General features: G+C 50.2%; 1 protein-coding gene across 6 annotated transcripts in view; it reads left to right on the top strand.

Annotated features, from left to right (window-relative positions):
* The window catches only part of ACSBG1 (acyl-CoA synthetase bubblegum family member 1), a 65,771-nt gene that overhangs the window by 13,320 nt on the left and 28,061 nt on the right, over window positions 1-24,390 (top strand). For 3 of the 6 annotated variants that reach the window (XR_004443594.1, XM_033237407.1, XM_033237727.1), the window contains exons 2-3: window positions 12,353-12,457; window positions 13,506-13,606. Coding sequence is in view for 4 of the 6 variants with exons in the window: in XM_033237407.1 (XP_033093298.1) it covers window positions 12,353-12,457; window positions 13,506-13,606 (206 nt within the window). In the remaining 2 variants the exon portion in view is untranslated. Of the gene's footprint in view, window positions 1-7,965; window positions 8,183-8,899; window positions 9,078-11,608; window positions 11,717-12,352; window positions 12,458-13,505; window positions 13,607-24,390 lie in introns of those variants that run through there. The other 3 variants (XM_033237477.1, XM_033237610.1, XM_033237535.1) reach the window with 3 other exon arrangements.

Here is a 24,390-nt window from a genome sequence, read left to right as displayed (position 1 = left end):
CCAGGGCTTCCCCGCATTGAGACAGCCTGAGATATGGCCTCGTGGGAAGGGAAAGACCTAACCATCCCCCAGCCCGACACACGTAAAGGGTCTGTGCTGAGGAGATAGTAGAAGAGGAAGACCTCTTGCAGTTGAGATAAGAGGAAGGCCTCTGCTTCCCGCACATCCCTGGGAACGGAATGTCTCGTGTAAAGCCGACTGTTCATTCTATTCTGAGATAGGAGAAAACCGCCGGGTGGCTGGAGGCAAGATATGCTGGCAGCAATACTGCTCTGTTACTCTTTGCTACACTGAGATGTTTGGGTAAAGAGAAACATAAATCTAGCCTACGTGCACATCTGGGCACAGTACCTTCCCTCAACTTATTTATGACTATTTATGATGCAGATTCTGTTACTTACATGTTTTCCTGCTGATCTTCTCCCCACTGTCATCCTGTTCACCCCATTCTGCCGCACTCCCCTTGCCGAGATAGTGAAAATAGTAATCAATAAATACTGAGGGAACTCAGAGACCGGTGCTGGTGCAGGTCCTTGCATGCTGAGTGTACCGGTCCCCTGGGCCCACTGTTCTTTCTCTATACTTTGTCTCTGTGTCTTATTTCTTTTCTCAGTCTCTTATCCCTCCTGAGGAGAAATACTCACAGGTGTGGAGGGGCAGGCACCCTTCAGGGTTGTTTTAATGTTTAGGCTATTATGAAAAGTGCTGCTGTGAACATTTATGTACAAGTTTTGTTTTGTTTTGTTTTTTGTATTTTTTTTGAGACAGAGTCTCACTCTGTCGCCCAGGCTGGAGTGCAGTGGCGCAATCTCGGCTCACTGCAAGCTCTGCCTCCCGGGTTTACGCCATTCTCCTGCTTCAGCCTCCCCAGTAGCTGGGACTACAGGCGCCCACCACCACGCCCCACTAATTTTTTGTATTTTTAGTAGAGACGGGGTTTCACCGTGTTAGTCAGGATGGTCTCGATCTCCTGACTTTGTGATCCACCTGTCTCGGCCTCCCAAAGTGCTGGGATTACAGGCATGAGCCACTGCGCTCGGCTATGTACAAGTTTTTGTGTGAACATCTGTTTTCATTTCTCTTGGGTATATGCAAAGGAGTGGAATTGCTGGATCATATGGTAACTCTATGCATAACCTTTCGAGGAACTGTCAGATGGTATTCCAAAGTATCTGCATTCCCACCAGCAGTATAGGAGGGTTCTAATTTCTCCATATCCTTGCCAACACTGTTATTATCTTCTTATTCATAGCCATCCTACCAGGTATGAAGTGCTATCTAACTGTGATTTTGATTTGCATTTCCTGGTGGCTGACGATGTCAGGCATCTTTTAATGTGCTTGTTGTACATTTGCATATCTTCTTTGGAGAAATGTCTATTCAAATCCTTTGCTCAGTTTTAATTGGATTATTTGTCTTATTGATTTGTATGAGTTCTTTATATATTCTAGATATAATTTCCTTATCACATGTATGATTTGCAAATGTTTTCTCCCATTCAGTGGGTTAACTTCACTTTCTTGATGATGTCCTTTGAAGCACATCAGGTTTTAATTTTGATTAAGTCCAATTTATTTGTTTTGTTTGTGCGCTTTTTTACCTTATCTAAAAAAGCTCGCCTAACACAAAGCCATAAAGATTTATTAATATTTTCTTTTAATATTTTTACAGTTCTAGCATTTACGTTTACATCTTTGCTACATCTAAGTTAATTTTGTTTGTGGTATGAGGAAAGAATCCAACTTTATTTATTTATTTTTGGCATGTGTCCCAGCATTATTTGTTGAAAAGATAATTATTTTCCCATTGGATTATCTTGGTAGCCTTCTTGAAAATTTGTTCACTGTAAATGTGAATTGATTTCTGAATTCTTAATTCTATTTCATTCACCTATATATCTGTCCTTATGCCAGTACCTTATTGTCTTAATTACTGTAAGTTTTCAATATGTTTTCAAATCAGGAAGTGCAAATCCTTCAACTTTGTTCTTTTTCAAGAATGTTTTGACTATTTTAGGTCTCTTGAATCTTTTGTTTCTTTTTTGAGACAGAGTCTCACTCTGTTGCCCAGATTCTGGAGTGCAGTGGCGTGATCTCAGCTCACTGCATGCTCCGCCTTCTGGGTTCACACCATTCTCCTGCCTCAGCCTTCTGAGTAGCTGGGACTATAGGCGCCCGCCACCACGCCCGACTAATTTTCTGTATTTTTAGTAGAGACAGGGTTTCACCGTGTTAGCCAGGAATAGTCTCCATCTCCTGACCTCGTGATCCACCCACCTCAGCTTCCCAAAGTGCTGGGATTACAGGCATTAGCTATGGTGCCCCGTCAGGTCTCTTGAATTTTTATACAAATTTTAGGACTAGCTTGTCAATTTCTGCAAAGAAGCCAGCTAGGATTTTGATAAGAATTGTGTTGACCTGTGGATAAATTTGGAGAGCATTACCATCTTAACAATATTAAGTCTCTTGATCATGAGACGTCTTTCCATTTATTTAGGTCTTCCTTAATTTCATTCAACAATGTTTTGTGCTGTTCAAGTTAAAAATATTTTTTTCTCTCTACCCTTTGGATTGAATAATTTCTGCTATTTTGTCTTCAAGTTCACTTTTTTTTTTTTTTTTTTTTTTTTTTTGAGACAAAGCCTTACTCTGTCACCCAGGCTGGAATGTAGTGGCACAATCTCGGCTCACTGCAACCTCCCCGCCCAGGTTCAAGCGATTCTCCTTCCTCAGCCTCCCAAGTAGCTAGGATCACAGGTACGCACCACCATGCACAATAACCAAGTAAAAATACATGCACAATAACCAAGTATCTTAGCCACTCTGCTAAGCAATTCCAGTCAATTGCTTCCTAGGAAATCCTGTGTTGCTGAGCTGTATGGAGAGGTGCCAAGGACCTCATAGAGCTTCGCCTAAATTTAGGCAGTGCATATGGTAGTGGTTAAGAAGATGCAGCTCGGTGCAGTGGCTCATGCCTGTAATCCCAGCACTTTGGGAGGCCAAGATGGGCAGATCACCTGAGGTCAGGAGTTTGAGACCAGCCTGGTCAACGTGGTGAAACCCCACCTCTACTAAAAATACAAAAATTAGCCAGGCATGATGGTGGGCACCTGTGATCCCAGCTATTCAGGAGGCTGAAGCAGGATAATTGCTTAAACCTGGGAGGCGGAGGTTGCAGTGAGCTGAGATCGCGCCACTGCACTCCAGCCTAGGCAACAGAGCGATACTCCATCTCAAAAAAAAAAGGAGATGCAATCTGAAGTTAGATTGCCTCGATTAGAAACTCAACCATCCCCGTTACTAACTGTATAACCTTTAGCAAGTTACTTCATATCTCTATGCTTCCATTTCCCCATAAAATAGGGATTATAATTCAGTACCCACTTGATAGAGATAATCAAATGAATTAATTTGTGTAAAGCAATTGGAACAGTGCCTGGCACATACTAAGTGCTCAGCAAATGTTAGTTCTCACTTTTTAAAAGGTGAAATAATATTCCCCTAAAAGGCCAGGCTCCTTCTGCTCTGTGTCCCCACTGCCTGACCCCTTTGCCTGCCACGTTCAGAGCTGCCTCTTACTTGTACAGGCTGTGGATGTGTTTCTTTATCTTCCTCTTTAAACCCTGGGCTCCTCCATGGCAGGGAGCAAGTCTGTGAGCCAGAACCAGCCCACTGCACAGCACAATGCCCCCGCTGGCGGAAGCCTCACCCCAGCTTCACCCCTACCCTCACCCCCACCCCCATAAAGTTCCTCTGGAGTCTGAGGAATAGGCAGGGTTCTTTCTTCTTCTCATCTCACTGGAAGAAAGGTAGAGAATCACCTATCATGAGAGCTGGGACTTACAGGCCGTCCTGTCCACCCTTCCCCCATTTTACAGATGGGTTAACTAAGGCCCTCCTAGGAGAGGAGTACCTAAAGTCACACTTGTGGTACTTCAAATAAAAATGACAAGCAATGGGGAGATGGTGATTTTCTAGCAGCCTTTGCTTTGGGCTGGAATTATGTCAGCTTTGAGCATCACACTGCCCTTCCTGTGGTGACCAAAACCACCAACTGGCCATTCTCTGTGTCTGTCATCAATACAACATATGAAAACACCTAGATTATTATTTAATATATGCACATTGTTTATATAAACATTTTCCAATAGGGTCTGATGATGAATGGTTGGATGCAGGGGTTTAGAGGACCCTGAAGTGCCTCACTCTCTACACCTCCCCATTCTTTGTCCCTATCCTGCTCCACCCCAGTCACCCAATAGGCCTGAGACTATTGGGTATAGCTGGCTTGTTAGGAGCATAAACTCTGGAACCCACTTGCCCAAGTTTATATTCTGACTCTGCTAACCAAAGGACCTTGGCAATTTCCATAATTTTTCTGTATCTCAGTTTCCTCATCTGTAAAGTGAGGGTGGTGATAGTACCTCATTGGGCTGTTACAAAGATTGCATGTGTAAGCTGCATGAAACATTGCCTGACACGCAGTGCTGGGTATGTGTTAGTTACTAGCTACTGTGATTATTCCTGTCTGGTTTTCTTCTGCCCCCTTGGGCCTGGGGGCCTGGCAATACCCAACTTTGCAGCCTTGTCCCTACCTGATGCAGCAGGATTCCAGCCTAGAGCCCTAGATGAACAGTCACAGATAGAAAATGACAAGGCCCTTTATCTGTGACATCTGAGGAAACAGAGTCCCGGAAAGAACCAGGGACTTGCCCAAGGTCACAAAACTGAAACAGAGCCTGGGCTAGAAGCCAGATGTTCTGATGTTCTGGTGCCCAGAGAACTTTGTCTTGGGTACAGCCAGGCTGCTTACCAGCTCCTTTAGGGCTGTGGAGTGGAACTTGATGTCTGACACATTTATTTGTATACAGCAGGCTGTGGGATTTGGCATGACAGAGTTGGACACTATGAGCACTGCCAATTGGGTAAGAAGTGAGCTGGCTGGGCTGCCCCACCCACCCAGGCAGGAGCCAAGGTGGAGCTGAGATGAGCCTTGGGGACTGAGGCCTCTCAGCAAACACACTTCCACTGGGGTCTTGGGCTGGGGGCTTCAGTCAGTCAAGGACTCCAGGGTACCTGCTCCAAATATATTCTTTCTGGTGGATTTAAGGGGATATATCTTAAACCACCCCTGCCCTCAACCTTTCTGAAAGATTCTACGTCCCTAGAAGATCTCTGCTCAGCCCAAAACCCCACCCATGTGAGCTGGAAAACCAAGACTGGGGATGGTCCACAGCCCACGTCTATCACCTTGGCCTTGGCTCCTCTCCTCCGCACTAGCCTCCCACACTGTCTCCCATGAAATAATCAGACCTTTACTCCTTGCCAGCTTTCTTCCTTTAAGATCATTATACCCCCTCCCCAAGCCTGGGCCCAGCAACCCTGCAAAGAATGCATCTTTGTTCATCGATCCTATCATCTAAATCTTCGAAGCAGGGACCATGTCCATTTTTGTCACTTTAGCCCTTCGTCCCATGCAACATCTGGCACAGAGGAGGTGCTAAATCAATACTCATAGAAGGAGGGAGGATCCTCAGGGAACTGTCAGTCACTGGGGCAGGGAAAGAATAAGGGCTTAATTAATATTTTTATTTCATGACAGGCCATTATGTTTTTTAAAAAAACAATATCCAGTTTCTAAATGCTAAGTGCCTTGGGAGGAGATCAGCCAGGGCAGCTCCAGGAAGAAGCATGAGGGCTGAGGTCCCTCCCAGAGGAGGTGAGGTCTGAAGAGTGTCATAGGCGGCTCTACCACAGCAGGTCAGCTACTGGGTTTTGTAAGGAGACGAAAAGGGTAGATAACACATTTCCCAAGCCTTCCTAACCTTGGAATGAGCCATGTGCTGGCATAATAACTGCTGAGGTTTCCTTCCTTTTTTCTTTCTTTATTTCTTTCTGTCTTTCTGTCTTTCTTTCGAGTTTCACTCTTTTTGCCCAGGCTGGAGTGCAATGGCACAATCTCGGCTCACTGGAACCTCTGCCTCCCAGGTTCAAGCAGTTCTCCTGCCTCAGCCTCCCAAGTAGCAGGGATTACAGGCATGCACCACCACGCCCAGCTAATTTTGTATTTTTAGTAAAGACGGGGTTTCACCATGTTGGCCAGGCTGGTCTCAAACTCTTGACCTCAGGTGATCTGCCCGCCTCGGCCTCCCAAAATGCTGGGATTACAAGCATGAGCCACCAAGCCTGGCCACTGTTGAGATTTTCAAACCTCATCAATTTGGACACTGTGATTCCAGAGCTAGCCTTGAAGGACATTTGAGGACATTTCTGTTGTCATTCTCTACCAACGTCAAGTATCAGTGACAACTCCATTCATTAACATCATGGCTCAGCCCTCACCAGAAAAGAGGGAGGGGGAGAAGAGAAACAAGTTCATCTTTAGCTCTTCAGGACAAAGGAGAGGTCTGAATTCCTTCCTGGGATTCAGTAGGATTGGGGTTGTTAATATAGCGTGGGCTTCCAAAGTCCCGTGAGAACATAAAACAGCAAGAGAGCATTGGGGTACAAAGTGCCTTGATGGGGGTCTATGGGAGGGCTCCCAGTAGCTTCTCAAAAGGGTTCCTAATGCATCAGAGGCTCAGGACCAGTACTTGAGTCAAACTGTCAGGGTGTCTTGAAGTGGCAACAGGCAAGAATTGCTGAGATGGAATTGAAATTTGGTGAAGGGTAGAATTCTCCTGAAGTTAGAGTGCTGGCATTGACCTACCAGTTTAGGGTAGCAATATGACAGTCGTTTGCCATCTGACCAGGTGGAGGACCTTGAACAACCCCTGTCCTAATCGCTGCCTCTGTGCCCTGCCCCTTGGCCTTAAAATTAGGGCTGAGGCTGGGTGTGGTGACTCACACCTGTAATCCCAGAACTTTGGCAGGCCGAGGTGGGCAGATCTCTTGAGGTCAGGAGCTCCAGACCAGCCTAGCCAACATGGCCAAAATCCCATCTCTACTAAAAATACAAAAATTACCCAAGTGAGGTGGTACACACCTGTAATCCCAGCTACTCAGGAGGCTGAGGCAGGAGAATCATTTAAACCTGGGAGATGGAGTCTGAAAGAAGCCGAGATTGGGTCACTGCACTCCAGCCTGGGCAACCGAGTGAGACTTTGTCTCAAATAATAATAATAATAATAATAATAATAATTAGGGCTTAAAATTTCCCCCTAACACTGACTAGGGCTGCCTCCATTTTTTCACCTCACCTAACCCCCACTCATGCCAGAGGCAGTTTGGAATTTGGGAGTTGTAGCTTGCAGGTAATAATTAAAGATGAGGGAGTGTGTGAGCTCCGTAAGGGGGAAAGGGGGCTGAGAAGTGGGCAGATCACCAGGGACAGCCCCCAGGAAACTCCAGGAAGCAGGAAGATGCTGGTGGGGGCTGGCTGCTGCCACAGACTGGCTAGTCCCTGTAGTGAAGGAGGAGGTGGAGGGTGGAGGGGGTATTAGAAGGCACAGGGCAAGGTGCAGGGATATTTGTAACCATAGAATAGGGGCTCTCCAGAGGGAATAGGGGGAGCTGGGGTGGTTAGCTGAGTTTTATGACATGCACATACTGGGTAAACCTTGTGTACATAGCATCTTGGCTTCAGAGCGGGCCATGGAGACCCCTGTTCACAATGCTAGTTCTGCCTTTTGCTGCCTGGGCAACACTGAGCAAGTCTAGTGTTCTATCACCTCTTTTGGAAAATGTGACTATTAATAAAACCTACATTGCAGGGCCATGGAGAGAATGGGAGAAGCCAACCCAAGGCGCTCAGCATAGTACATGTGCTTAGTAAAGAAAAGTAAAGAACCAAACCAAACAAAAAGACGCACTTATCGCCCAGCCCTGGGGGACCCAGTGGCAGGAGCCATGTCTCCCAAGGTTCTGCCAAGGATGATCGCCAAAAAACTGTGTCTCTTGCCTGCAATGGCAGGTCCTTCTCCTGCTGCCCGCCCTTCTTATGTAAGAGCCACACAGGTGGGCAGCTGGGTCCCGTGCCATGTAGGTCAGAGGTATCTGGGGCCACACCTCGACTGCAGCCCTAGGGCAGGCTGGGGCAGGTCCCCACTCATGCCCAACCCCACTGCCTCATCACCCGGAACCTGGGACACCCACAGCCGCTGGCTCCCATATTCAGCATGCCTTAGCTGAGGGAGCAGAAGGGATGCTGAGCCCTGTACCTGCCAGGTGCAAGAAGGAGAAAGGTGAGCACCCTGGGGCAGCCAGATCCCCAGGCACACCCTCTACCGTGAGTCCTCTATGGGGGTCCTCAGGCTGGGAATTGGCAATTAGGAGAGAGCTGCCAGAGGCCAGATCTTTGAGGTGAGGCAGTCCATGCAGACTAAAGAGAAGCAGGGGACGCGGAGTCCGCCACGCAGGGTGATGGGGAAGCCAGCGTGAATCGCCATTGCAGACTCTATTGTTGCTATTGGGAGCACCAGGCAGTTCACAGGCCTGTGTGACTAGCACTATGGGGTTTGGAGGAGGCGTTGTTCTTCTCCTTGTTTGGGATTGTTAGGATATGGGGAACTAGTTAGGCAACACCTTCCATGGAGAACATTCTCCAGCCATTGGGGAGTCAGTTCTGCTTTGCTCACCGAGCAGAGAGAGGTGAGAACTACCAGAAGTGACAGGAAGGCTGGTGAATGGTAGCCAGAAGTCTCTGCAAAGCAGGAGTCCTGGAGATTTTAGCTATTTGTTCATTAGTTGGCCATGGGGAATGGAGACCACATCCTCAAGGCAGCCACCTGCTACAAGGTGTTCTCCTTTGAATCTGAAGGTGTGGGCTTACGAGGCCGGGCTGTAAATTACAGCCAGGTGTCCCACCCCAGGAGCAGATGAGTCATGGCCAGGAAAGAGGGCAGCTGTCCCCTCGCCCAGCCAGGCTGCCAGCGGTGACTCACGCTGTATCTCTGTTGCAGGGCGGTCCGGTGGAGCTGGGCCTCTCTGGGGCTGCTGTGGCTCTCCCGGGGGGACTCCGTGACACGTTCTCTGAGGTTCTGGCTCTCTCCTGGGCGAGCTCACAGATTGCAGCCACCCCCCAGGCACCATGCCAGAGGTGTTCCTGCTCAGGTCTACCAGCTCCATTATGAGGACTGTGTAAGGAACAAGGAGCCCACCTTCCCCCGCCTCCTGGCCCCCAGCCAGTCTCCCAGGGAAAGTAGTTGGCACGGAACCTGGACCCCCAGACTTGGGTTTAGGGTTTTTTCATTCTGTCGGTCACCCTCTCAATCTTGCCAAGTTATCTTTTTCTTCTTGCGCCCCCAAAGATCCATGAAAGCTCGTGAGTAATAATGATGAGAGCTGACTACGTACTAAGCACTTCTCATATATCACCTTCTTGCAATAGCCACAGGATATGGGCAGAAAACCAAGGGCCAGAGAGGATCCGTGACTTGGCCACACAGCTAGTAAAGTGAGTTGTGCCCAAGTAGGCAGACAGACTGGTGAACTTTGATGCTATCCTGTTTCAAGAAAGCATTCATTGAGCACCTACTTCATACACAACAGTGGCCTGGCTGCTGAAGGCTAAGCGAGAAGAAAGGGCAACAGAAATAAATAGGAAACGGATCCTCATCCATGAAGTGTTCAGATGGGAAATGAGGGTCCTCCTCAATTTATGTGTCTCACACATAGCGACAACTTGAGAAGGTTTAGGTCCAACCAATATGTGCTGAGCTCCAACAGTGAGTACTCATGGCCAGAGGACAGAGCTGAATCAGAAGTGGCCCCAGCTCTCAAGCCATGTGTGACCGTTGAAACCCAAACCTGAGTGTCCAAGGTCCATAGGGGTGAGAGGGTGTTGGGGAAATCTCGGAGGGCTTCCTGGAAGAGGAGCTGAAGGAGGCTTGGGAGGCTCTGTGTGCAAATGGTTCCCATAAGCTGCACTGGAAGGTAGGAGTAAGGAGACACCAATCCACCAAGAGATGGTTAAGAGAAAGGCACAGTGCAGACGCTCCCAGGCTCCTCTGCCCCCCCACACACATCTTACATCATATTTGGTCAAACACGCCCTTTGTTTTCTTATTCCCATGCTGCTGGGTAGGTGCTGATAAAGTGTTTTTGTTTTCTGTGAAAGGAGAGCAAGGCAATGAGCTTAAAGTGTGCTTATGTGAGCTGAGGTCAGAGATTAATGCTTGTTCTCATCCGGGTGAAAGAGGGCCACGCTTGTAGGCTCTTCTTCCTCCTGGGAATTCAAAATGCAAACAGAAGCCAGTCAGCCTCCTCAGGCCATTCTCCCACCATTATTGTCATTCAATCATGTTAGGTGACTTCTGCCAACCTCTGGAGTACCGCCTTCCAGAAGGAGCATAATTTTCCAGAATGACAGGAATAATATGTTAATCACCTTCAGCATGCTTATGATGATCATGATGACAGTAATATCAACTCACCTGTAGAATCATTTATGGCCACCTGTCCTTCCTGGAATAGCAGCAAGAATTAGGAGTAGGGCCCAAAATGTTTTTGAGGAGTCAAGATACAGTAGGGGCGGATCCCCAAACCTCAGCTTCTTTTCTTCGAGGACAACGTGATAGGTTCCATTGTGGAACGTGTCCCCCGATATAACCTACAGTTCTAACAAGCTTGGCTGTTTTCTATTCTACTACAGAAAGAAATGGCAATGTAGGAGTGAGATGAATTGCTAGAAGCCAGCACACAAAGTAGCAAGAAGTGACTGCTAGTCACAGGGGAGAGGATGAAAAACTAAAAAATGGCCGAGCATGGTGGCTCGCGCCTGTAATCCCAGTACTTTAGGAGGCCAAGGCGGGAGGATTGCTTGAGCCCAGGAGTTGGAGACCAGCCTTGGCAACATAGCAAGACCCTGTCTCTACAAAAAATACAAAAATTAGCCAGGTTTGGTGGTGCAGGCCTGTAGTCCCAGTTACTCAGGAAGCTGAGATGAGAGGACTGCTTGAGCCTAGGAGTTTGAGGTTGCAGTGAGTGGTGACTGTGCCCCTGCACTCCAGCCTGGGCAACAGAGCAAGACCCTGTCTGCAAAATATAAATAAATATATACATACAAAATAAAAACTGAAAGACTACCATTACTAACAACAACGAAGGTTAGACAGCAGTCACAATGAGGAGAGGCAGGTGGCCTGAGCAGTTTCACTTGTTTCTGTGTGGCAAGTCAGGTCAGGAAAGCCTGTTACTGGTTATAACCCTGAGTGAGCAGGAAGTTACTGGAGGTTTAGCATATTCTATTTTGAATGACATCTTCTCAAAGGGACTACCTCTCAAGGCCCCCATTAAGGAAAAGATCAGGCTTAATTCATTCGGAAAATTAGTTTTTGACATTCTCTTAATCATGCGCCCCAAATTCTGTAAGCATAGGGCATAGAGAGTTGAATCAGTGCCTTGGACCAGCCACAGGGATAAGCAAGATGTTCTTGTTAAACTGATACTGGCAGAGGGCCAGGGTCCACCCTCTCATTGACCATGGCTGCTGGACAAGATCAGTGTCTGAGCAACAAGAAATTTGGCACCGCACTGGGTGCTGGCCCTCCCGGAAAAGGCACCCGCCCACAGCAAGAAGGTGCTGCCAACAGCCTCAACCTCCCTATAAACAGAAGGTTCTAATCACGATAAGTCTGCTTGACCCTTGACTTCTTTCGGTGGCTGTCTTTTCATTTAGTCTTTGTGTAGCTATTTTAAAACCAGAACCGGTTTACACTAATTTTCTATGGGGAGAGAAGTGCTGTCCGTACCTTTTGATTAGGAGGATTTAAAAACAGGTTTGTTTGTGAGGAAGCAGTTCAGATGGTAGGACATTACAGCCAAGGACAGCCTCCTGCCTGGCTAATGTGGAGGTGGCTGCCCAGCTGGTGATCTCAGAGGCTAATTAAAGCTGCTGCTAACTCTAACCTGGGGTGCTGTCCACCGTCTTCTGAGGACACAGGCCGAGATGGGGCAGGGACATCAACCAAGTTCACAGTCTTCCCCAGATGATCACAGTGTGGGCCCCTGAGCCTAGCAGTGTACGTGTCCCTGGTTTGCCTGAACCCAGAGTTCAGGGGCCGTTTGGTAACGTTGCAGCCCAAAGTAGAGGTAGCTTCTATCTGGCTATCCCAGAGAGCTGTAACCAAGGATCCAAAGTCAGGAGGACGAGTTCTGCAGCATTCAGGTGCCTCTGTCTGCCTGGCACAGGAGACCTCGCCCCGGAAGCACGCGTTGCCATCTCTTCAGTTTTTCCACAACCTCCCTGGAGCGGGTCGCCATAGCAATGGAAGGGCTGCTCCAGCCCTGTGGCCCAGGCCTTGCTCACAAATATCCCAAGAGTGGCGCCACCTCGGTTCCCCAATCATCCCCCTTCTCCCCATTCCCCTCCCTTCCTAACCTTCTGATATCTCTCACTTTAAAACCTATCTCAGGTTTTTAAACAGACTGCTGCCAGGTGGGCCTGGGTGTGTTCACAAACTTAGTTTTGTTCGGAACCTGCAGTGCCGACGAGGAGTAAGGCTGAATGTGAGAAGCAGGTAATTGGCCCGGCTTCCTGGGAACTGGGCAGGTACGGGGCTAGCCCCACCCTGACTGACAGACAGGACTCCCTGGACCCAGGGTCCTTCCCTCAGGGACACCATGACCAGCTGCACAGGTTGCATGCTGCACAACTCCCGTGGATTCTGTTAACATATTTGTTGACTGTGAAATGTGTCTCTGGAGTTGTGTAATCCTGCTGCAGTTCTGAAGTGTGTATTGAAATCCATCTTCTCAGCCATCTAGGAGGTTGAGGTCTGGCCAGGTGAACCCTGAGGAAAAATGATGCTGAAGGGCAGTCAGGCTGAAATGATAATGAAAGCCCAGAAACCCATGAAACTCGGACTGGCTCAGAACGGTAGACCCTTTAGCCAGGGTCACTGAGCCTGGGAGGCAAAGGGGATCTGGGTCAGGGGTGAAGGTACAAATCCCTGGGCCTCAGGTCTCCCTGGACCTGTGCCTGTCTTCTCCATGGAGTGAACAGACATGGGGTGCACCCACAGGCACATGGAAGAGGGGAGGCCCTCACTGGGGGCCGGAATAGGGACCCCTGAGAGCACTATGAGCACCTGCAGCCCCACTCAGAGTTTCTGGGCATGGGTGGGGACTGGTTGGTGCAGCGAGTGACAGGTGGGGGCAGCCCCACACCAAAAGTCTGCCCTCTCCAGGAGTGGTGTTCAGAATGCCTCAGTGCAGACCTCAGCCCCTTCCTCAACCAGATGGGGGCGCTGAGACCCCGAGAGAGGCATGAACTTGCCCAGGGTCACACCAGGAAGTAGAGCACAGAAGGCCTTGAATTCCCTTTCTCCCGAGCCCTCAGAGCCTACAGGGAGGCTGGGTGGCGGCAGGGTTAGCCCCTACAACCACTGAGGTCTTGTCCCCTGACCCACTGGGGTCTCCTCTGTGGATGGCCCCAGCATTTGTGGGAGACAGAGGTGCCAGTGTCCCCCTGGGTGTGCTGAGATGTGTGCCAGGCCAGAGTCCCTGAGCCCAGGCCAGTCCCCCACCTTCTAATGAATGTTTTTCCTGGTCCCCTCACCACCCCAGCTCACTGACTGACAGGCAGCCACTCTCCAAAGAGTCCCTGAACCATGCTCTCAAGCTCTCAGTGCCAGAGAAGGTGAATAATGCCCAGTGGGATGCTCCAGGTAAGCCAGCTGGGGGTTGCCGGGTGGGGCAGGGCGGGAAATTGCACTGTGCTGGGTATGTTGGAGGGGTGGGTGGTGTGGGGGACCACCACACAGAACCGCGGGAAGGGGTAGCTGGGGATCTTGCTGGTCTCCACGCTCCCAGGGACTCCACCAAGCCCCTTCCTTTATGGCCACCATTAGGGCCAGGCGTGATGGAAAGGAATGGGGGGGTAGGGAGATTTCTTCTTCAAGGAAGTTGGGAAGAAGAGAGGCCAGAGATAGAGACGGGTAGGACATCATCTGGGGCCAGGCCTTGGGAACTTGGATCTCTAGCACAGGGTTGCTGAGGGACAGGAGAAAGCCCAGATAAGCAATGCCTTGGGAGTTTTGGCTTTGTTAACTGGGGCAAGGGGCAGGTAGACAGGTGTAGACTAGAAAGATTTGTTTTGGAGGCTTGAAACATTACATATTATTTTCTTGATCTTCACCATCAAATAATTGTGCCTTAAGGAAGGCAGAGTTATTTACTCTGACTCTGAGGAGTCATCAAAATGATAACAATAATACAGCTTTTGTGCACTTTTATTGGCCACACAACAACATTGTAACAACATAGAAATTTAAAAACAAAAAGAAAACAATAGGTACCCAGCGCAGAGGGTCAATGCCGCCAGGTCAGCTGCCCCTATCCCAGGCCAAGTGTCTTGGGGGGCTTTGGCAGGGATCTGGCCTGAACTGTGGGGGTGGGTGTTTCTTCTCATGCCCCCCACCCTCGCCTCAGAGATAAAGGAGTAGGGACTGGGCCAAGAAGAGGATCAACTGGTTTCTGAGAATGGTTTGAAAGACACCGGAGAGAGGCCAGGAACAGGGCCAGCTGGGTCCAGGGAGCCTCCCACGCTCATCCTCCCAGGATTCCAAGGCATCTCGCTGACTTGCTGAGCCACGTGGAGCAGGTCCCACCAGCTTGCTTAGGCTCAGACACCCCAGACTTTATAATCCCTTCTCTGGGGTGCTCAAAGAGCAGGTGTTGGCACCAGGGGCCTGGGCCACAGAAAAACCGTGGAGCTCAGCAAGTCCTGAGCATGAGTGATGGCACTGGCATTCCTGCAATTCAAGGGGCAGGAAGAGAGCCAGTGTGGGGGAGGGTCCGTGTCCCTTGGAGCCCCAGAAAAGCATCTGGCATCCCCAGGGAGAAACATGTAATCCCCAGCCCTGTGGGCCTCAATGCCTTCATCTGAATGGCTGTCGTCTGGCAGCCTTGCAGCAGCAGGCACGCAGCATGGGCAGGTTTTAAACAAGCAGGGGAGGGAGTCCCAGAGAGGGTGCCTTCAGACAGTGCTGGAGTAGAGGCATCTGAGCAGCCAGAGGCCAGATGGGGGGCAGGGAGAAGGCCCCGAGTTTAATGGAGAGGCAGGGCCTGGGTGGGCAACTGCAGGGGAGGTGACAAGGCCATCACGATCTAGTGTATTAGGAATTTGGGAAGCTGACAGGGATGGCCAAGGTAGACGTGCCCCAGGATCCTCCATCCTGTGTGCTGGGCTGTGAGGGAGACTGAGATGGACAATCTTCTTTCCTGCCCTCAAAGAACCCCCAGTCTGAGGGCAGACAGGTCCTCTGTAAAGGGCAGGGACAGGCTGAGGAAAGAGGGCTGCTCTCTGGGAGCTGTGGGGGCAAAGTGGGCCTCCTGCATTAGAAGAACCTCCAGCTGTCCTCAGAACCGCAAGCTACCTCTAGGCCTAGAGGTCTGGACTGAGTGCTCTGCCTTTGGGAGTTCAGCTTCCAGGGCTGGTGACAAGGAGAAAGGGGCGGTTTGGGAGGGGCTAAGGAGGAACCGTGGTTGTCAGCAGGCACCCAGAGCGGAGGCCACAGAGGGATCCCAGGTGCTTCCCAGGGCAGTGCTGAGCAGGCGTCATGGGCTCCCACAGACCTGGCTCGGGGGCCATGCTCTGCCCAGCACCCTCTCCTGCAGCCCTGGTGTCCTTGGGGGTGGAGGAGGAGCCTTTGCGCTAGAGTGTGGATGAGTTCCAGTTTCTCATGGATGGAGTGTCCACCGCGTGCCAGGCCTGGAGCGGAGCTTGGACTCTTTCTCATTGACTCCCCAGAAGCTTGGGAGCCCTGGGCTCTAGTCTCTGTGCAAGAAGGGGGATTGGGGCTGGCACAGATTGGGAGGGGTCTTGGAGCTGCCCTTTCACAAAGCAGCTTTTGATAAGATTGAGAAAAGGCAACTATCCCTATCAAAGACTGCTGGGGAGGAGGGATTCGTGGGATTAGGAGAACTGAAAGTCCTCCTTCCCCACACAGTTGTGCCCTGAATAAGAAGAGCCACGTCCTGTGCTAAGAGACTTTCTTGTATTCTTTCATTTTATCCTCATATCAGCAGCAGGGAAAGCATATGTATCATTCCCATTTGGTAGAGGAAATGGAGCTTAGAGAGGGTTAGTGATTTTCTCAGAGTCACACAACCGGTAAGAGGCGGAACTCTTAACTGGCCACACTGCCTCTTCAGGACGTAGATGGCATCACACAGTCTGGTCTTCCAGGTCTGGCCCTCCCAGGTCTGGCCAGCCCCTGCCTCCCTTCCATCTAACTGCAGCCCCTGGCAGCTCCTCTGGGGAGCTCTTGGAGTCTTGTACACAGGAATCAGGGCTCACTCTGGAGCCCTCGGAGGCTCCCAGATCTCTTTGAGCTCCCAAAAAGTTTGAAGTCCTGAGCTCTGGTCCCTAGGCTGAGCTCTGAGCTGCCCTGATGGCTGTACTCCCAGGGAGCAGCTGCACAAAGTCCGGCCACAGAGACACTGGAATCTGACCTTCACACAAAGGCAGCCTTGTGCTGGGCCCTGGAGACACATTACTTTTTACTTGCTGGCCTCTCTATATTAAGCATGAAGCCCAGCTGGAGAAGGGCAGCATCAAGACCAAAGAGAAGGAAGGGCACCCGGGGTGAGCAGCTGCTGGGGATGAAACTGCTGGAGGTGCTGGCCAGGGCTGGCTCCCCACCCGCTTTCTCCCTAGGAAACTCCCACACCCACTAAGGAGATTTTGAGATTGGGAAGGTAGGTGCTCAGCCCCACTTGTCTCCAGTCCAGTGAAGCCCTTTGTGGGTCAAGGGATTTGCTGGGCCTCCCTCGGTTTGTCACTCCAACCCTTCTCAAACATCGCAAGGGGTGGTGTTTCAGGCTGAAGCTATGAGCTAGGGAGCCGGAAAGAAGCCCAATACAACTCTTGTCCTCAAGAAGCTCACAGTTTGAGGCCGGGTAGCAGGAGGAGGCCGTTGGGATAGCGGAAGGCGGAGAACCTACCTGTCCTGGCAGCCTCTGATGGGGCTGGGAGTGGGGGCCGGCAGGAAAGGCTTTCCAAGGGTCAGAGGAAATGAGTGCCGGTGATTCCTTCTCCGTGCTATGGAAACAGGTAATCCTGGCCCTGCCAGCCAAAACGAGTGGAATCTCTGGGGGTCCTTAGAGAAACATTTTCCACAGGGGTCAAGGCACCCACCCAGCCCCTGCCTGGACAGCCTCAGACACTGCCTGGGTGTCCCCTCCTGGGACCCTGCCATGTGGAACAGGTCTGGGGCAGGTCAGCCCAGGGCTTCTGGCTGGGATGCCCGATTTCTTGCTCAGACCTAGCTTCTCTCCAGTGGATGGAAACCCAGCCTGAGGTCTCCTGCACATCTCCTGAGCGTGCTCACCTTTACAGGGGCAGGTAAAGCACATCTTGGGTCCCTTACCCTGGTGGTCCAGGCCTGGACAAGTGGAATCCTAGAGGCAGGATTAAAAAGCTAAAACAATGACCACGGAGGAGCGTATAGAGAATATCTAGTCCACCCCAATTGTAATTCAGATGTAGAAACTGAGGCCCAGGGAGACCAGGGGTCTGCCCAGGGTTACTCTGCTGTGGTGGCCAGAACTCAGAGCTCTTGAGTCCCCGTCGAGAAAGCCAGGAGTGGCAGCTGCAGGGACCCTCTCCCCTCGGGCACAGAGGAACTACCGAACAGCTGACAGACCCTTCTGTGATAGGTCTTGTCCTCATCTCTCTTCATGTCCTGGGGCCAGTGTGGCCTCTTCCTCTTCTGTATCCCCAAGAGTATCTTGCCTTGGGCTGGCCCTCAGCTCAGGGTCCAGTGTTGGAGAGAGGGCCCCACCTGGGGCTGGTCTCTGCCTGGCCTTTGGAGGAAGGCCTTTGGGGTCGGTGCCCTGCAGGACCATTCTCAGAGAGAGATCTGTCCTAGGTCTGAGATCCACCTCTTCCTCAGGACCAGTTATTCCTCCATCTGCACAATTAGCTACTTTCCTGCAGCCTTTCCCACAGACCACAGAAAACAGCCCCAGCCTTCTGCTCTCTGCTGTTGTGTTGTTCTCCTTCCCGGCTAATTGAGTGACTGCCTTTGCTCTTTAGACGCCTTTATTCCAGAACCCCAGAGAACACAGCTCCCTGCCTGCCCAGTGGCCCCCAGCATAAAGGGTGGATGGATAAGATACAAGCCAGGGTCAGGCCAAGACAAGTGGCAGAGGGAGGAAGGGGGAGAGGGAGAGGGAGGTGGCAGAGAGTACCAGCCTTGCCTGGGAAAGCCCACCCCCGGCTCTCAGCTGACTTGGCACTTGGTGGGTGGGCAGTGTGCTGGTGGTGCTGCCTTGGCAGCAGGCTGTGAGCTTTCTGGGGTCTCCACTGTGCTCTGGATCTAGTCATTGGTTGCCTTTTGGAGTCAGCTCCTGCTGGGATCTGGATGCCTTGCTGAGCAACAGAGACCTTGATTGTGTCCTTCCCCATTCTTGGCTGATATTGCAGCAGTGATCTTAGTTTGGGACAGAGCTGATGGTTGCACCCCTGTTGATGGGGCACAAAGGGGAGATGAGGACTACGTTAAGGACTGGCAATCATCCTGATTTCCTAAGTCCCTCCTACCCACAGGAAACCACCTTCAGAGAGGCAGGCTGAGAGGTGCCACAGCAGACCTGGGCCCACTCATATCCCTCCCTCATGCTTGGTTCTGAGCTGCCCAGCATATGACAGAGTTAGGGGACTGGGGCACACTCTCCACCCCGGCACCATCCAGGGGAGAGTAGACTTTGGACTCCCAAGCTTCCATTCACTGAACAGCCTGCCAGCTACTGACACAAGGCAGCTGCGGGACCAACTGAGGCCTAGTCCCAACTCTGCCCCTAACTCTGCCATGACCTTGGCCATCCCTGCCCACTCTGGGACTCAGTTTTCTCATCTGTAAAAGGACCATCTACCTCTGATATGCTGCGTGTGGAAACTCCCTGCCCCAGCTTCCCAAGATGACCCGTCTGGCTGAGGTCTCTGCCTGTATTCCTGATGCAGCTAGAAGCATCACATGCTTAATTGGATTTACTCTTTCAGCAAACACTTATTGCAAGGTCAGTGCTTGCATCAGAAGCTCAGAGTCTAGGTACAAAGGGGAGAGAGAGATGTCTTGAATACCCACAATGTGCTAAGCCTTTTAATAAGAATACGTGAATACAGTTCTTTTCAGTGTGGTCTATGCATTTCTGTATGCACATTTTTTGGTCCTCTTTTCACTCGACGTTATACTGTGAACATTTCCACATGTCATTAAATATTATTTTAGTACTTTATTTTAATGACTGCATAGGAATCCATGGTATGGCTCTACCGTAATGAACCGAATAGGAGACCAGTCCCCTGTTGGACATTTGGGTTGTTTCCAATGGCTTTGCTAATAGACACGGAGCTGTGCAGGTATCCATTTCCACATTCTCGCTGTACATGTCTATGATTGCTTCCCTTGAGTAACTTCCAGAAAGTATGATTGCTAAGTGCAAGGATGTTTCTGTTTTAAACCTTTGGATATATATTGCCAGTTGTCCCCAAGAAAGTTGTGCCAGTTCATGTTCTGCACTGCACTGCACCTTACAGACAGTGGATGTTGTCTATTTGCCTGATTATATCTTTGTTGCTTCAGGTTCTTTCCTTTTAGGAGAAACCCAGGGAGAGAGGGAGGTTAGGAGATGAGTTCAGATGGCTTCAGGAGATGTGGGTTATTGTGAGGAAAGGCAAGGAAGAAAAGAAGCTTAGAAAGAGGCTAGGAGGAAGTCGGGAGTGGTGGCTCATGCCTGTAATCCCACCACTTTGGGCAGATCACGAGGTCAGGAGATCAAGACCAGCCTGGCCCAACATGATGATACCCTGTCTCTACTAAAATACAAAAAATTAGCTGGGCATAGTAGTGTGCGCCTGTAGTCCCAGCTACTCGGGGGGCTGAAGCAGGGGAATCGCTTAAACCCGGGAGGCAGGGGTTGCAGTGAACCAAGATCGTGCCACGGCACTCCAACCTGGTGACAGAGCAAGACTCTGTCTCAAAATAATAATAATAATAATAATAATAATAATGGGAAAGAAAATAAAAGAAAAAAGAAAGAGGTAGCAGGGAATGGGAAGAATGGACCTTCCTGGCTCCCTGCTCAGGTGACAACTAGCATTGTTGCAATTCAGCTCCTCCCTGCCTTGCTGCCACCACCTGCGTCTGTGCACTCCACTCACTATGCTGTGACTTCCACCACCCCATTATCTCAGCTTGGCTGTCCTGATCTCTGCAAGTCACTTCCAAACTCTGCAACAGAGAGGCTCTAATTGTCTGTCACCACCTACAGGGAGCACTCCCACTGAGCAGTGCTCCTGCAGGCAACCTTATGTGCCTCTGGCCAGGGCTTGCAACTCCAGCCTCATGCATGTGGTCAGGGTCGCAGGGCCAGTGTCCAAGGCTCAACAGCTGTGGGCAACCCTTTCTGACTGTTCTGCCCTGCGTTTGGCACACCTTGCCAGTAGCTAAAACCCAGGCCCAGCCCTTCTAAGTCATTGTCCAGAGACTTCTCCTTCTTCTATAGAGAGGGATATTGGCAGAGGACACAGTGTGAGCAGAGCCCACAGATGGGAACACATGGACGTGAGAAGATGGGGGAGGATTGCGCACCCCAGGGTAGGAGATGCATCTGTCTTCCCTTCTTTCAGCTCTCAAGGGTGGGAGTGAGCTTGGCAGCTGGCACCCAAGGCTGAGGCCACTGAACTGTGGTGGCCCAGGTCAGAAGGACACTGAGCAGGGCAGGCCCTACCTAGGTCTCTCAGGGGTGCAGGATGGGAAAGCAGGCTGGTGTGTCCCTCTTGAGGAGATACCTGCTCTGGGAGCCTGTCTCTGTGCTTGAGCACAACATGTCCTGCCTCCTCATTGGCCACCCTGGGGGCAAGGGTGAGGTGGGGGAGAGATGAAGGCCTGGGTCCTCTAGACACAGTCACTGGGTCTCCAGCCCTCCTGGCACTAGGGTTGGGCAGAGGTCAGCTCGTTCTTCCCAAAGAAGAGGGCCCTGGCCTCTGCTCGGGGCCAAGTTGCTGCTGGTAGCCAGGACTCAGAGGGGAGGGAACCTGACTTCCAGAGCTCCAGGCTGGTGGAAGAGGCAGCCCTGACCATGACCCCATCCTTCATTAGGCTCAAGGATGGAAGTCTTTAGTGAGGAGGCAACACATAGTCCTTGAAGGGCGGTAAAGTATGGACGTGTGATGGAGGGAAGGGCATTGCAGGCAGAGTCACAGCACAGGCAAAGACACAGAGGCGGGGAACCAAAGAGAACTGGGAGCAGTTCAGGTTGGCTCTAAGGAAAGGTGTGTGTTGACGCTGGGAAAGGTAAGTGAGCCCCTTGGGGAGGGCCTGCCTTAGAAGCCATGGTATCTACATCTCCCTGTGGCCAATGAGAGCTGTTGGGGGCTTTTGAGCAGGTCAGACCTGGGTTTAGCAAGGTCACTCTGGGAGCCTCAGGAAGGTGGGAAAAGGCCAGTGGCTGGAGGTCATGGCTGCCCAAGATCACCCAGCCTGAGCCTGGCACAGGACTTGGCGGGAGACATGATAGTCCTTTCCCAGAGGAAATGGGAGATGTGGTGCCGGGGTCTTCCTTGAAATTCACCATGAGAGGCGGCACCCCCATGGGAACAGAGCAGACTTGGGTATGGAACTGTGGGAGTTTGGATGCCAGCTCTGCCACTCAACTCTTTTGGGAGGTGACAGCGGTGATGGTCAAAGAATGACATGGCACATGGCAGGGGCTCAGTAAGCAATAAGCAAGAGATGATGGGGGCCTCAGTGAGGGCAGGGGCAGCCCCTTTCCCACCAGGATCTCCTCTTCCAGTTGGTCTAGAGGCTCGGACAGGCCCTGCTGGCTCAGCTGAGCTTGTGCAGAGAAAGGGCTGGGTCACGCAGCTGACTAGGAGGCCTTGTCACCCTTCCCAAGAGTGACAAGGGGTCCTCCAGGGCCAGGGTTCTTGTCCCTGTCAGGAAACAGCTGGGCTAATAGGAGACTGACCTTGCAGATCTATGAACCTTCCTTCCCTTCCCATGCCTCATTCCCCCCGTCCAAGAAGGATGTGAGATGACCTGACACAAAAGCACAGGCTCCACGGAAGAAGAAACAGGAAAAAGACAGAACCATGTAGCTGATGAGAGAGGAGAAATTAGGTGAAGAAATCTGTCCAAAATGTCCATCAAGATTTTAAACACTCTATTCCCTTGATCCGGTAAACCTCCTTCTAATAATCTAAACGTAAAAGGAGGGCTGGAGGCTGGATATCACTTGAGCATCCTTCAGTGGAGAGTGGCAGAGTCAATTATGATAGGGCCCAACCGTGCAGTACGACACAGCCACACAGCATGCACACAATGGGGCAGGCATGCTAATATCACCAACATTAAAGATGGATGATTTGGCTAATGGCTAGGTTTGATTTGAGTCATATGATTTAAAACATACATTTGACTGAACGCAGTGACTCACACCTATAATCCCAGCACTTTGGGAGGCCAAGGTAGGAAGATTGCTTGAGACTAGGAGTTCAAGACCAGCCTGGGCAGCATAGCAAGATCTTGTCTCTACTAAAATTAAAAAAAAAAAAAAAATAGCTGGGAATGGTGGCATGTACCTATGGTCCCAGTTACTTAGGAGGCTGAGGTGGCAGGATCATTTAAGCCCAGGAATTGGGAGCTCCAATGACCTATAGTCACGCCTCTGCACTCCAGCTTGGGCAACAGAGCAAGACTTTGTCTCAAAAAAAATTGAATTAAAAGTATTAAATTTATTTAAAACACACCCAGATTTCTGGTAACTTTTGGTCTCCATTCCTACTGGGTACCAAATCCTAGAGTTGAGGAGCGGCCACCCCATTTGGATGAAGTATGCATTCTCCCACCTCCATAGTCCCCTTTGGATGACAACCACTCCTTGCTGCCTCCTGGATACTGAGGCCGCAGTCGGTACAATTATCATTGCCCTTGCACTGCAGTTTTTCTTTCTTTTTAAAAAACTTTACTTTTTAAATTGACAAAAATTGTACACATTTATTGTGTACAATATGTTGTTTTAAAATATGTATACATTGTGGAATGGCTAAATCGATCTAATTAGAATACACATTACTTTACATACTTCACACACCTGGCTAAATTTTTGTAGAGCCAGGATCTACTTTTTGTAGAGATAAGGTCTCTCTTTTGTTCAGGCTGTCTGGAACTTTTGGCCTCAAGAAATCCCCCTGCCTTGGCCTCCCAAAGTGCTATGATTACAAGCATGAGCCACTGCACTTGGCCTGTAGTTTTTCATATAATGGAAAAATATGGTCAGGCACAGTGGCTTATGCCTGTAATCCTAGCACTTTGGGAGGCCAAGGCTGGAGGATCATTTGAACTCGGGAGTTTGATACCAGCCTGGGCAACATGGCTAACCCCTCCGTCTCTACCAAAAATACAGAAAATTATCTGGGCTTAGTGCTGCACACCTATGGTCTCAGCTACTCAGGAGGCTGAGATTGGAAGATCTTTTGAGCCCTGGGTGACAGAGTGAGACCCTGTCCCCCACCGACCCCGGCAAAAAAAAAAAAGAAAAGAAAAGAAAAATATTGCACTGTTCCATGTCTCTATCAAAAGCAGAGAAACAAAAGGTGGACTCCAAGGTCCATGTGTCTCAAGGAAAGTAAGAGTGAGCTCATTTCTTCCTGGAAAAGAAGACTGCCTCTAGTTTCACTTGCAAATCCTGGGGCACTTCATTCATTTATTATGTATTATAATACATTATTTACTATGATGCTGATACACTGCCAACCTGGTCCCAGGAGCATTTTGGGTTTGCTACAGGTGATTAATATGTTAATAACATGACCTCTCCCCTCTGCCACCTTATTTTTCATAAAAAGCAATTGCAACAACAAAATAAAAGCTAAGTCCTTGTATGTGTATTTGTAGAAAGAGGGCCTATCACTTTTTCTGTCATAGACGGCTAAATTGTTTTGTATTTCTTGGAACAAGTATGCACATTTTGGTCATTAAAAAGAGATTATAGGCCAGGCACGGTGGTTCATGCCTGTAATACCAGCACTTTGGGAGGCCGAGGCAGGCAGATCACCTAAGGTCAGGAGTTCAAGACCAGCCTGGCCAACATGGCGAAACCCCATCTCTACTAAAAATACAAAAATTAGCCAGGCATGGTGGCACGCGCCTGTAATCCCAGCTACTCAGAAGGCTGAGGTGGGAGAATCACTTGAACCCAGGAGGCAGAGGTTGCAGTGAGCCAAGATCGTGCCACTGCACTCCAGCCTGGGCGACAGAGTGAGACTTTGTCTCAAAAACAAAAAAAGAGATTATAGTGGCTGGGCATGGTGGCTCACGCCTGTCATCCCAGCACTTTGGGAGGCCAAGGCAGGCTGATCACTTGAGGCCAGGAGTTCGAGACCAGCCTGGCCAACACAGTGAAACCCTGTCTCTACCAAAAAATACAAAAAAATTAGCCAGGC

The sequence above is a fragment of the Trachypithecus francoisi genome, unplaced genomic scaffold, assembly GCF_009764315.1.
Source record: "Trachypithecus francoisi isolate TF-2019V2 unplaced genomic scaffold, Tfra_2.0 Contig00110, whole genome shotgun sequence".
Classification (NCBI taxonomy): Eukaryota; Metazoa; Chordata; class Mammalia; order Primates; family Cercopithecidae; genus Trachypithecus; species Trachypithecus francoisi.
This window is presented reverse-complemented; position numbering and strand designations above follow the sequence as displayed.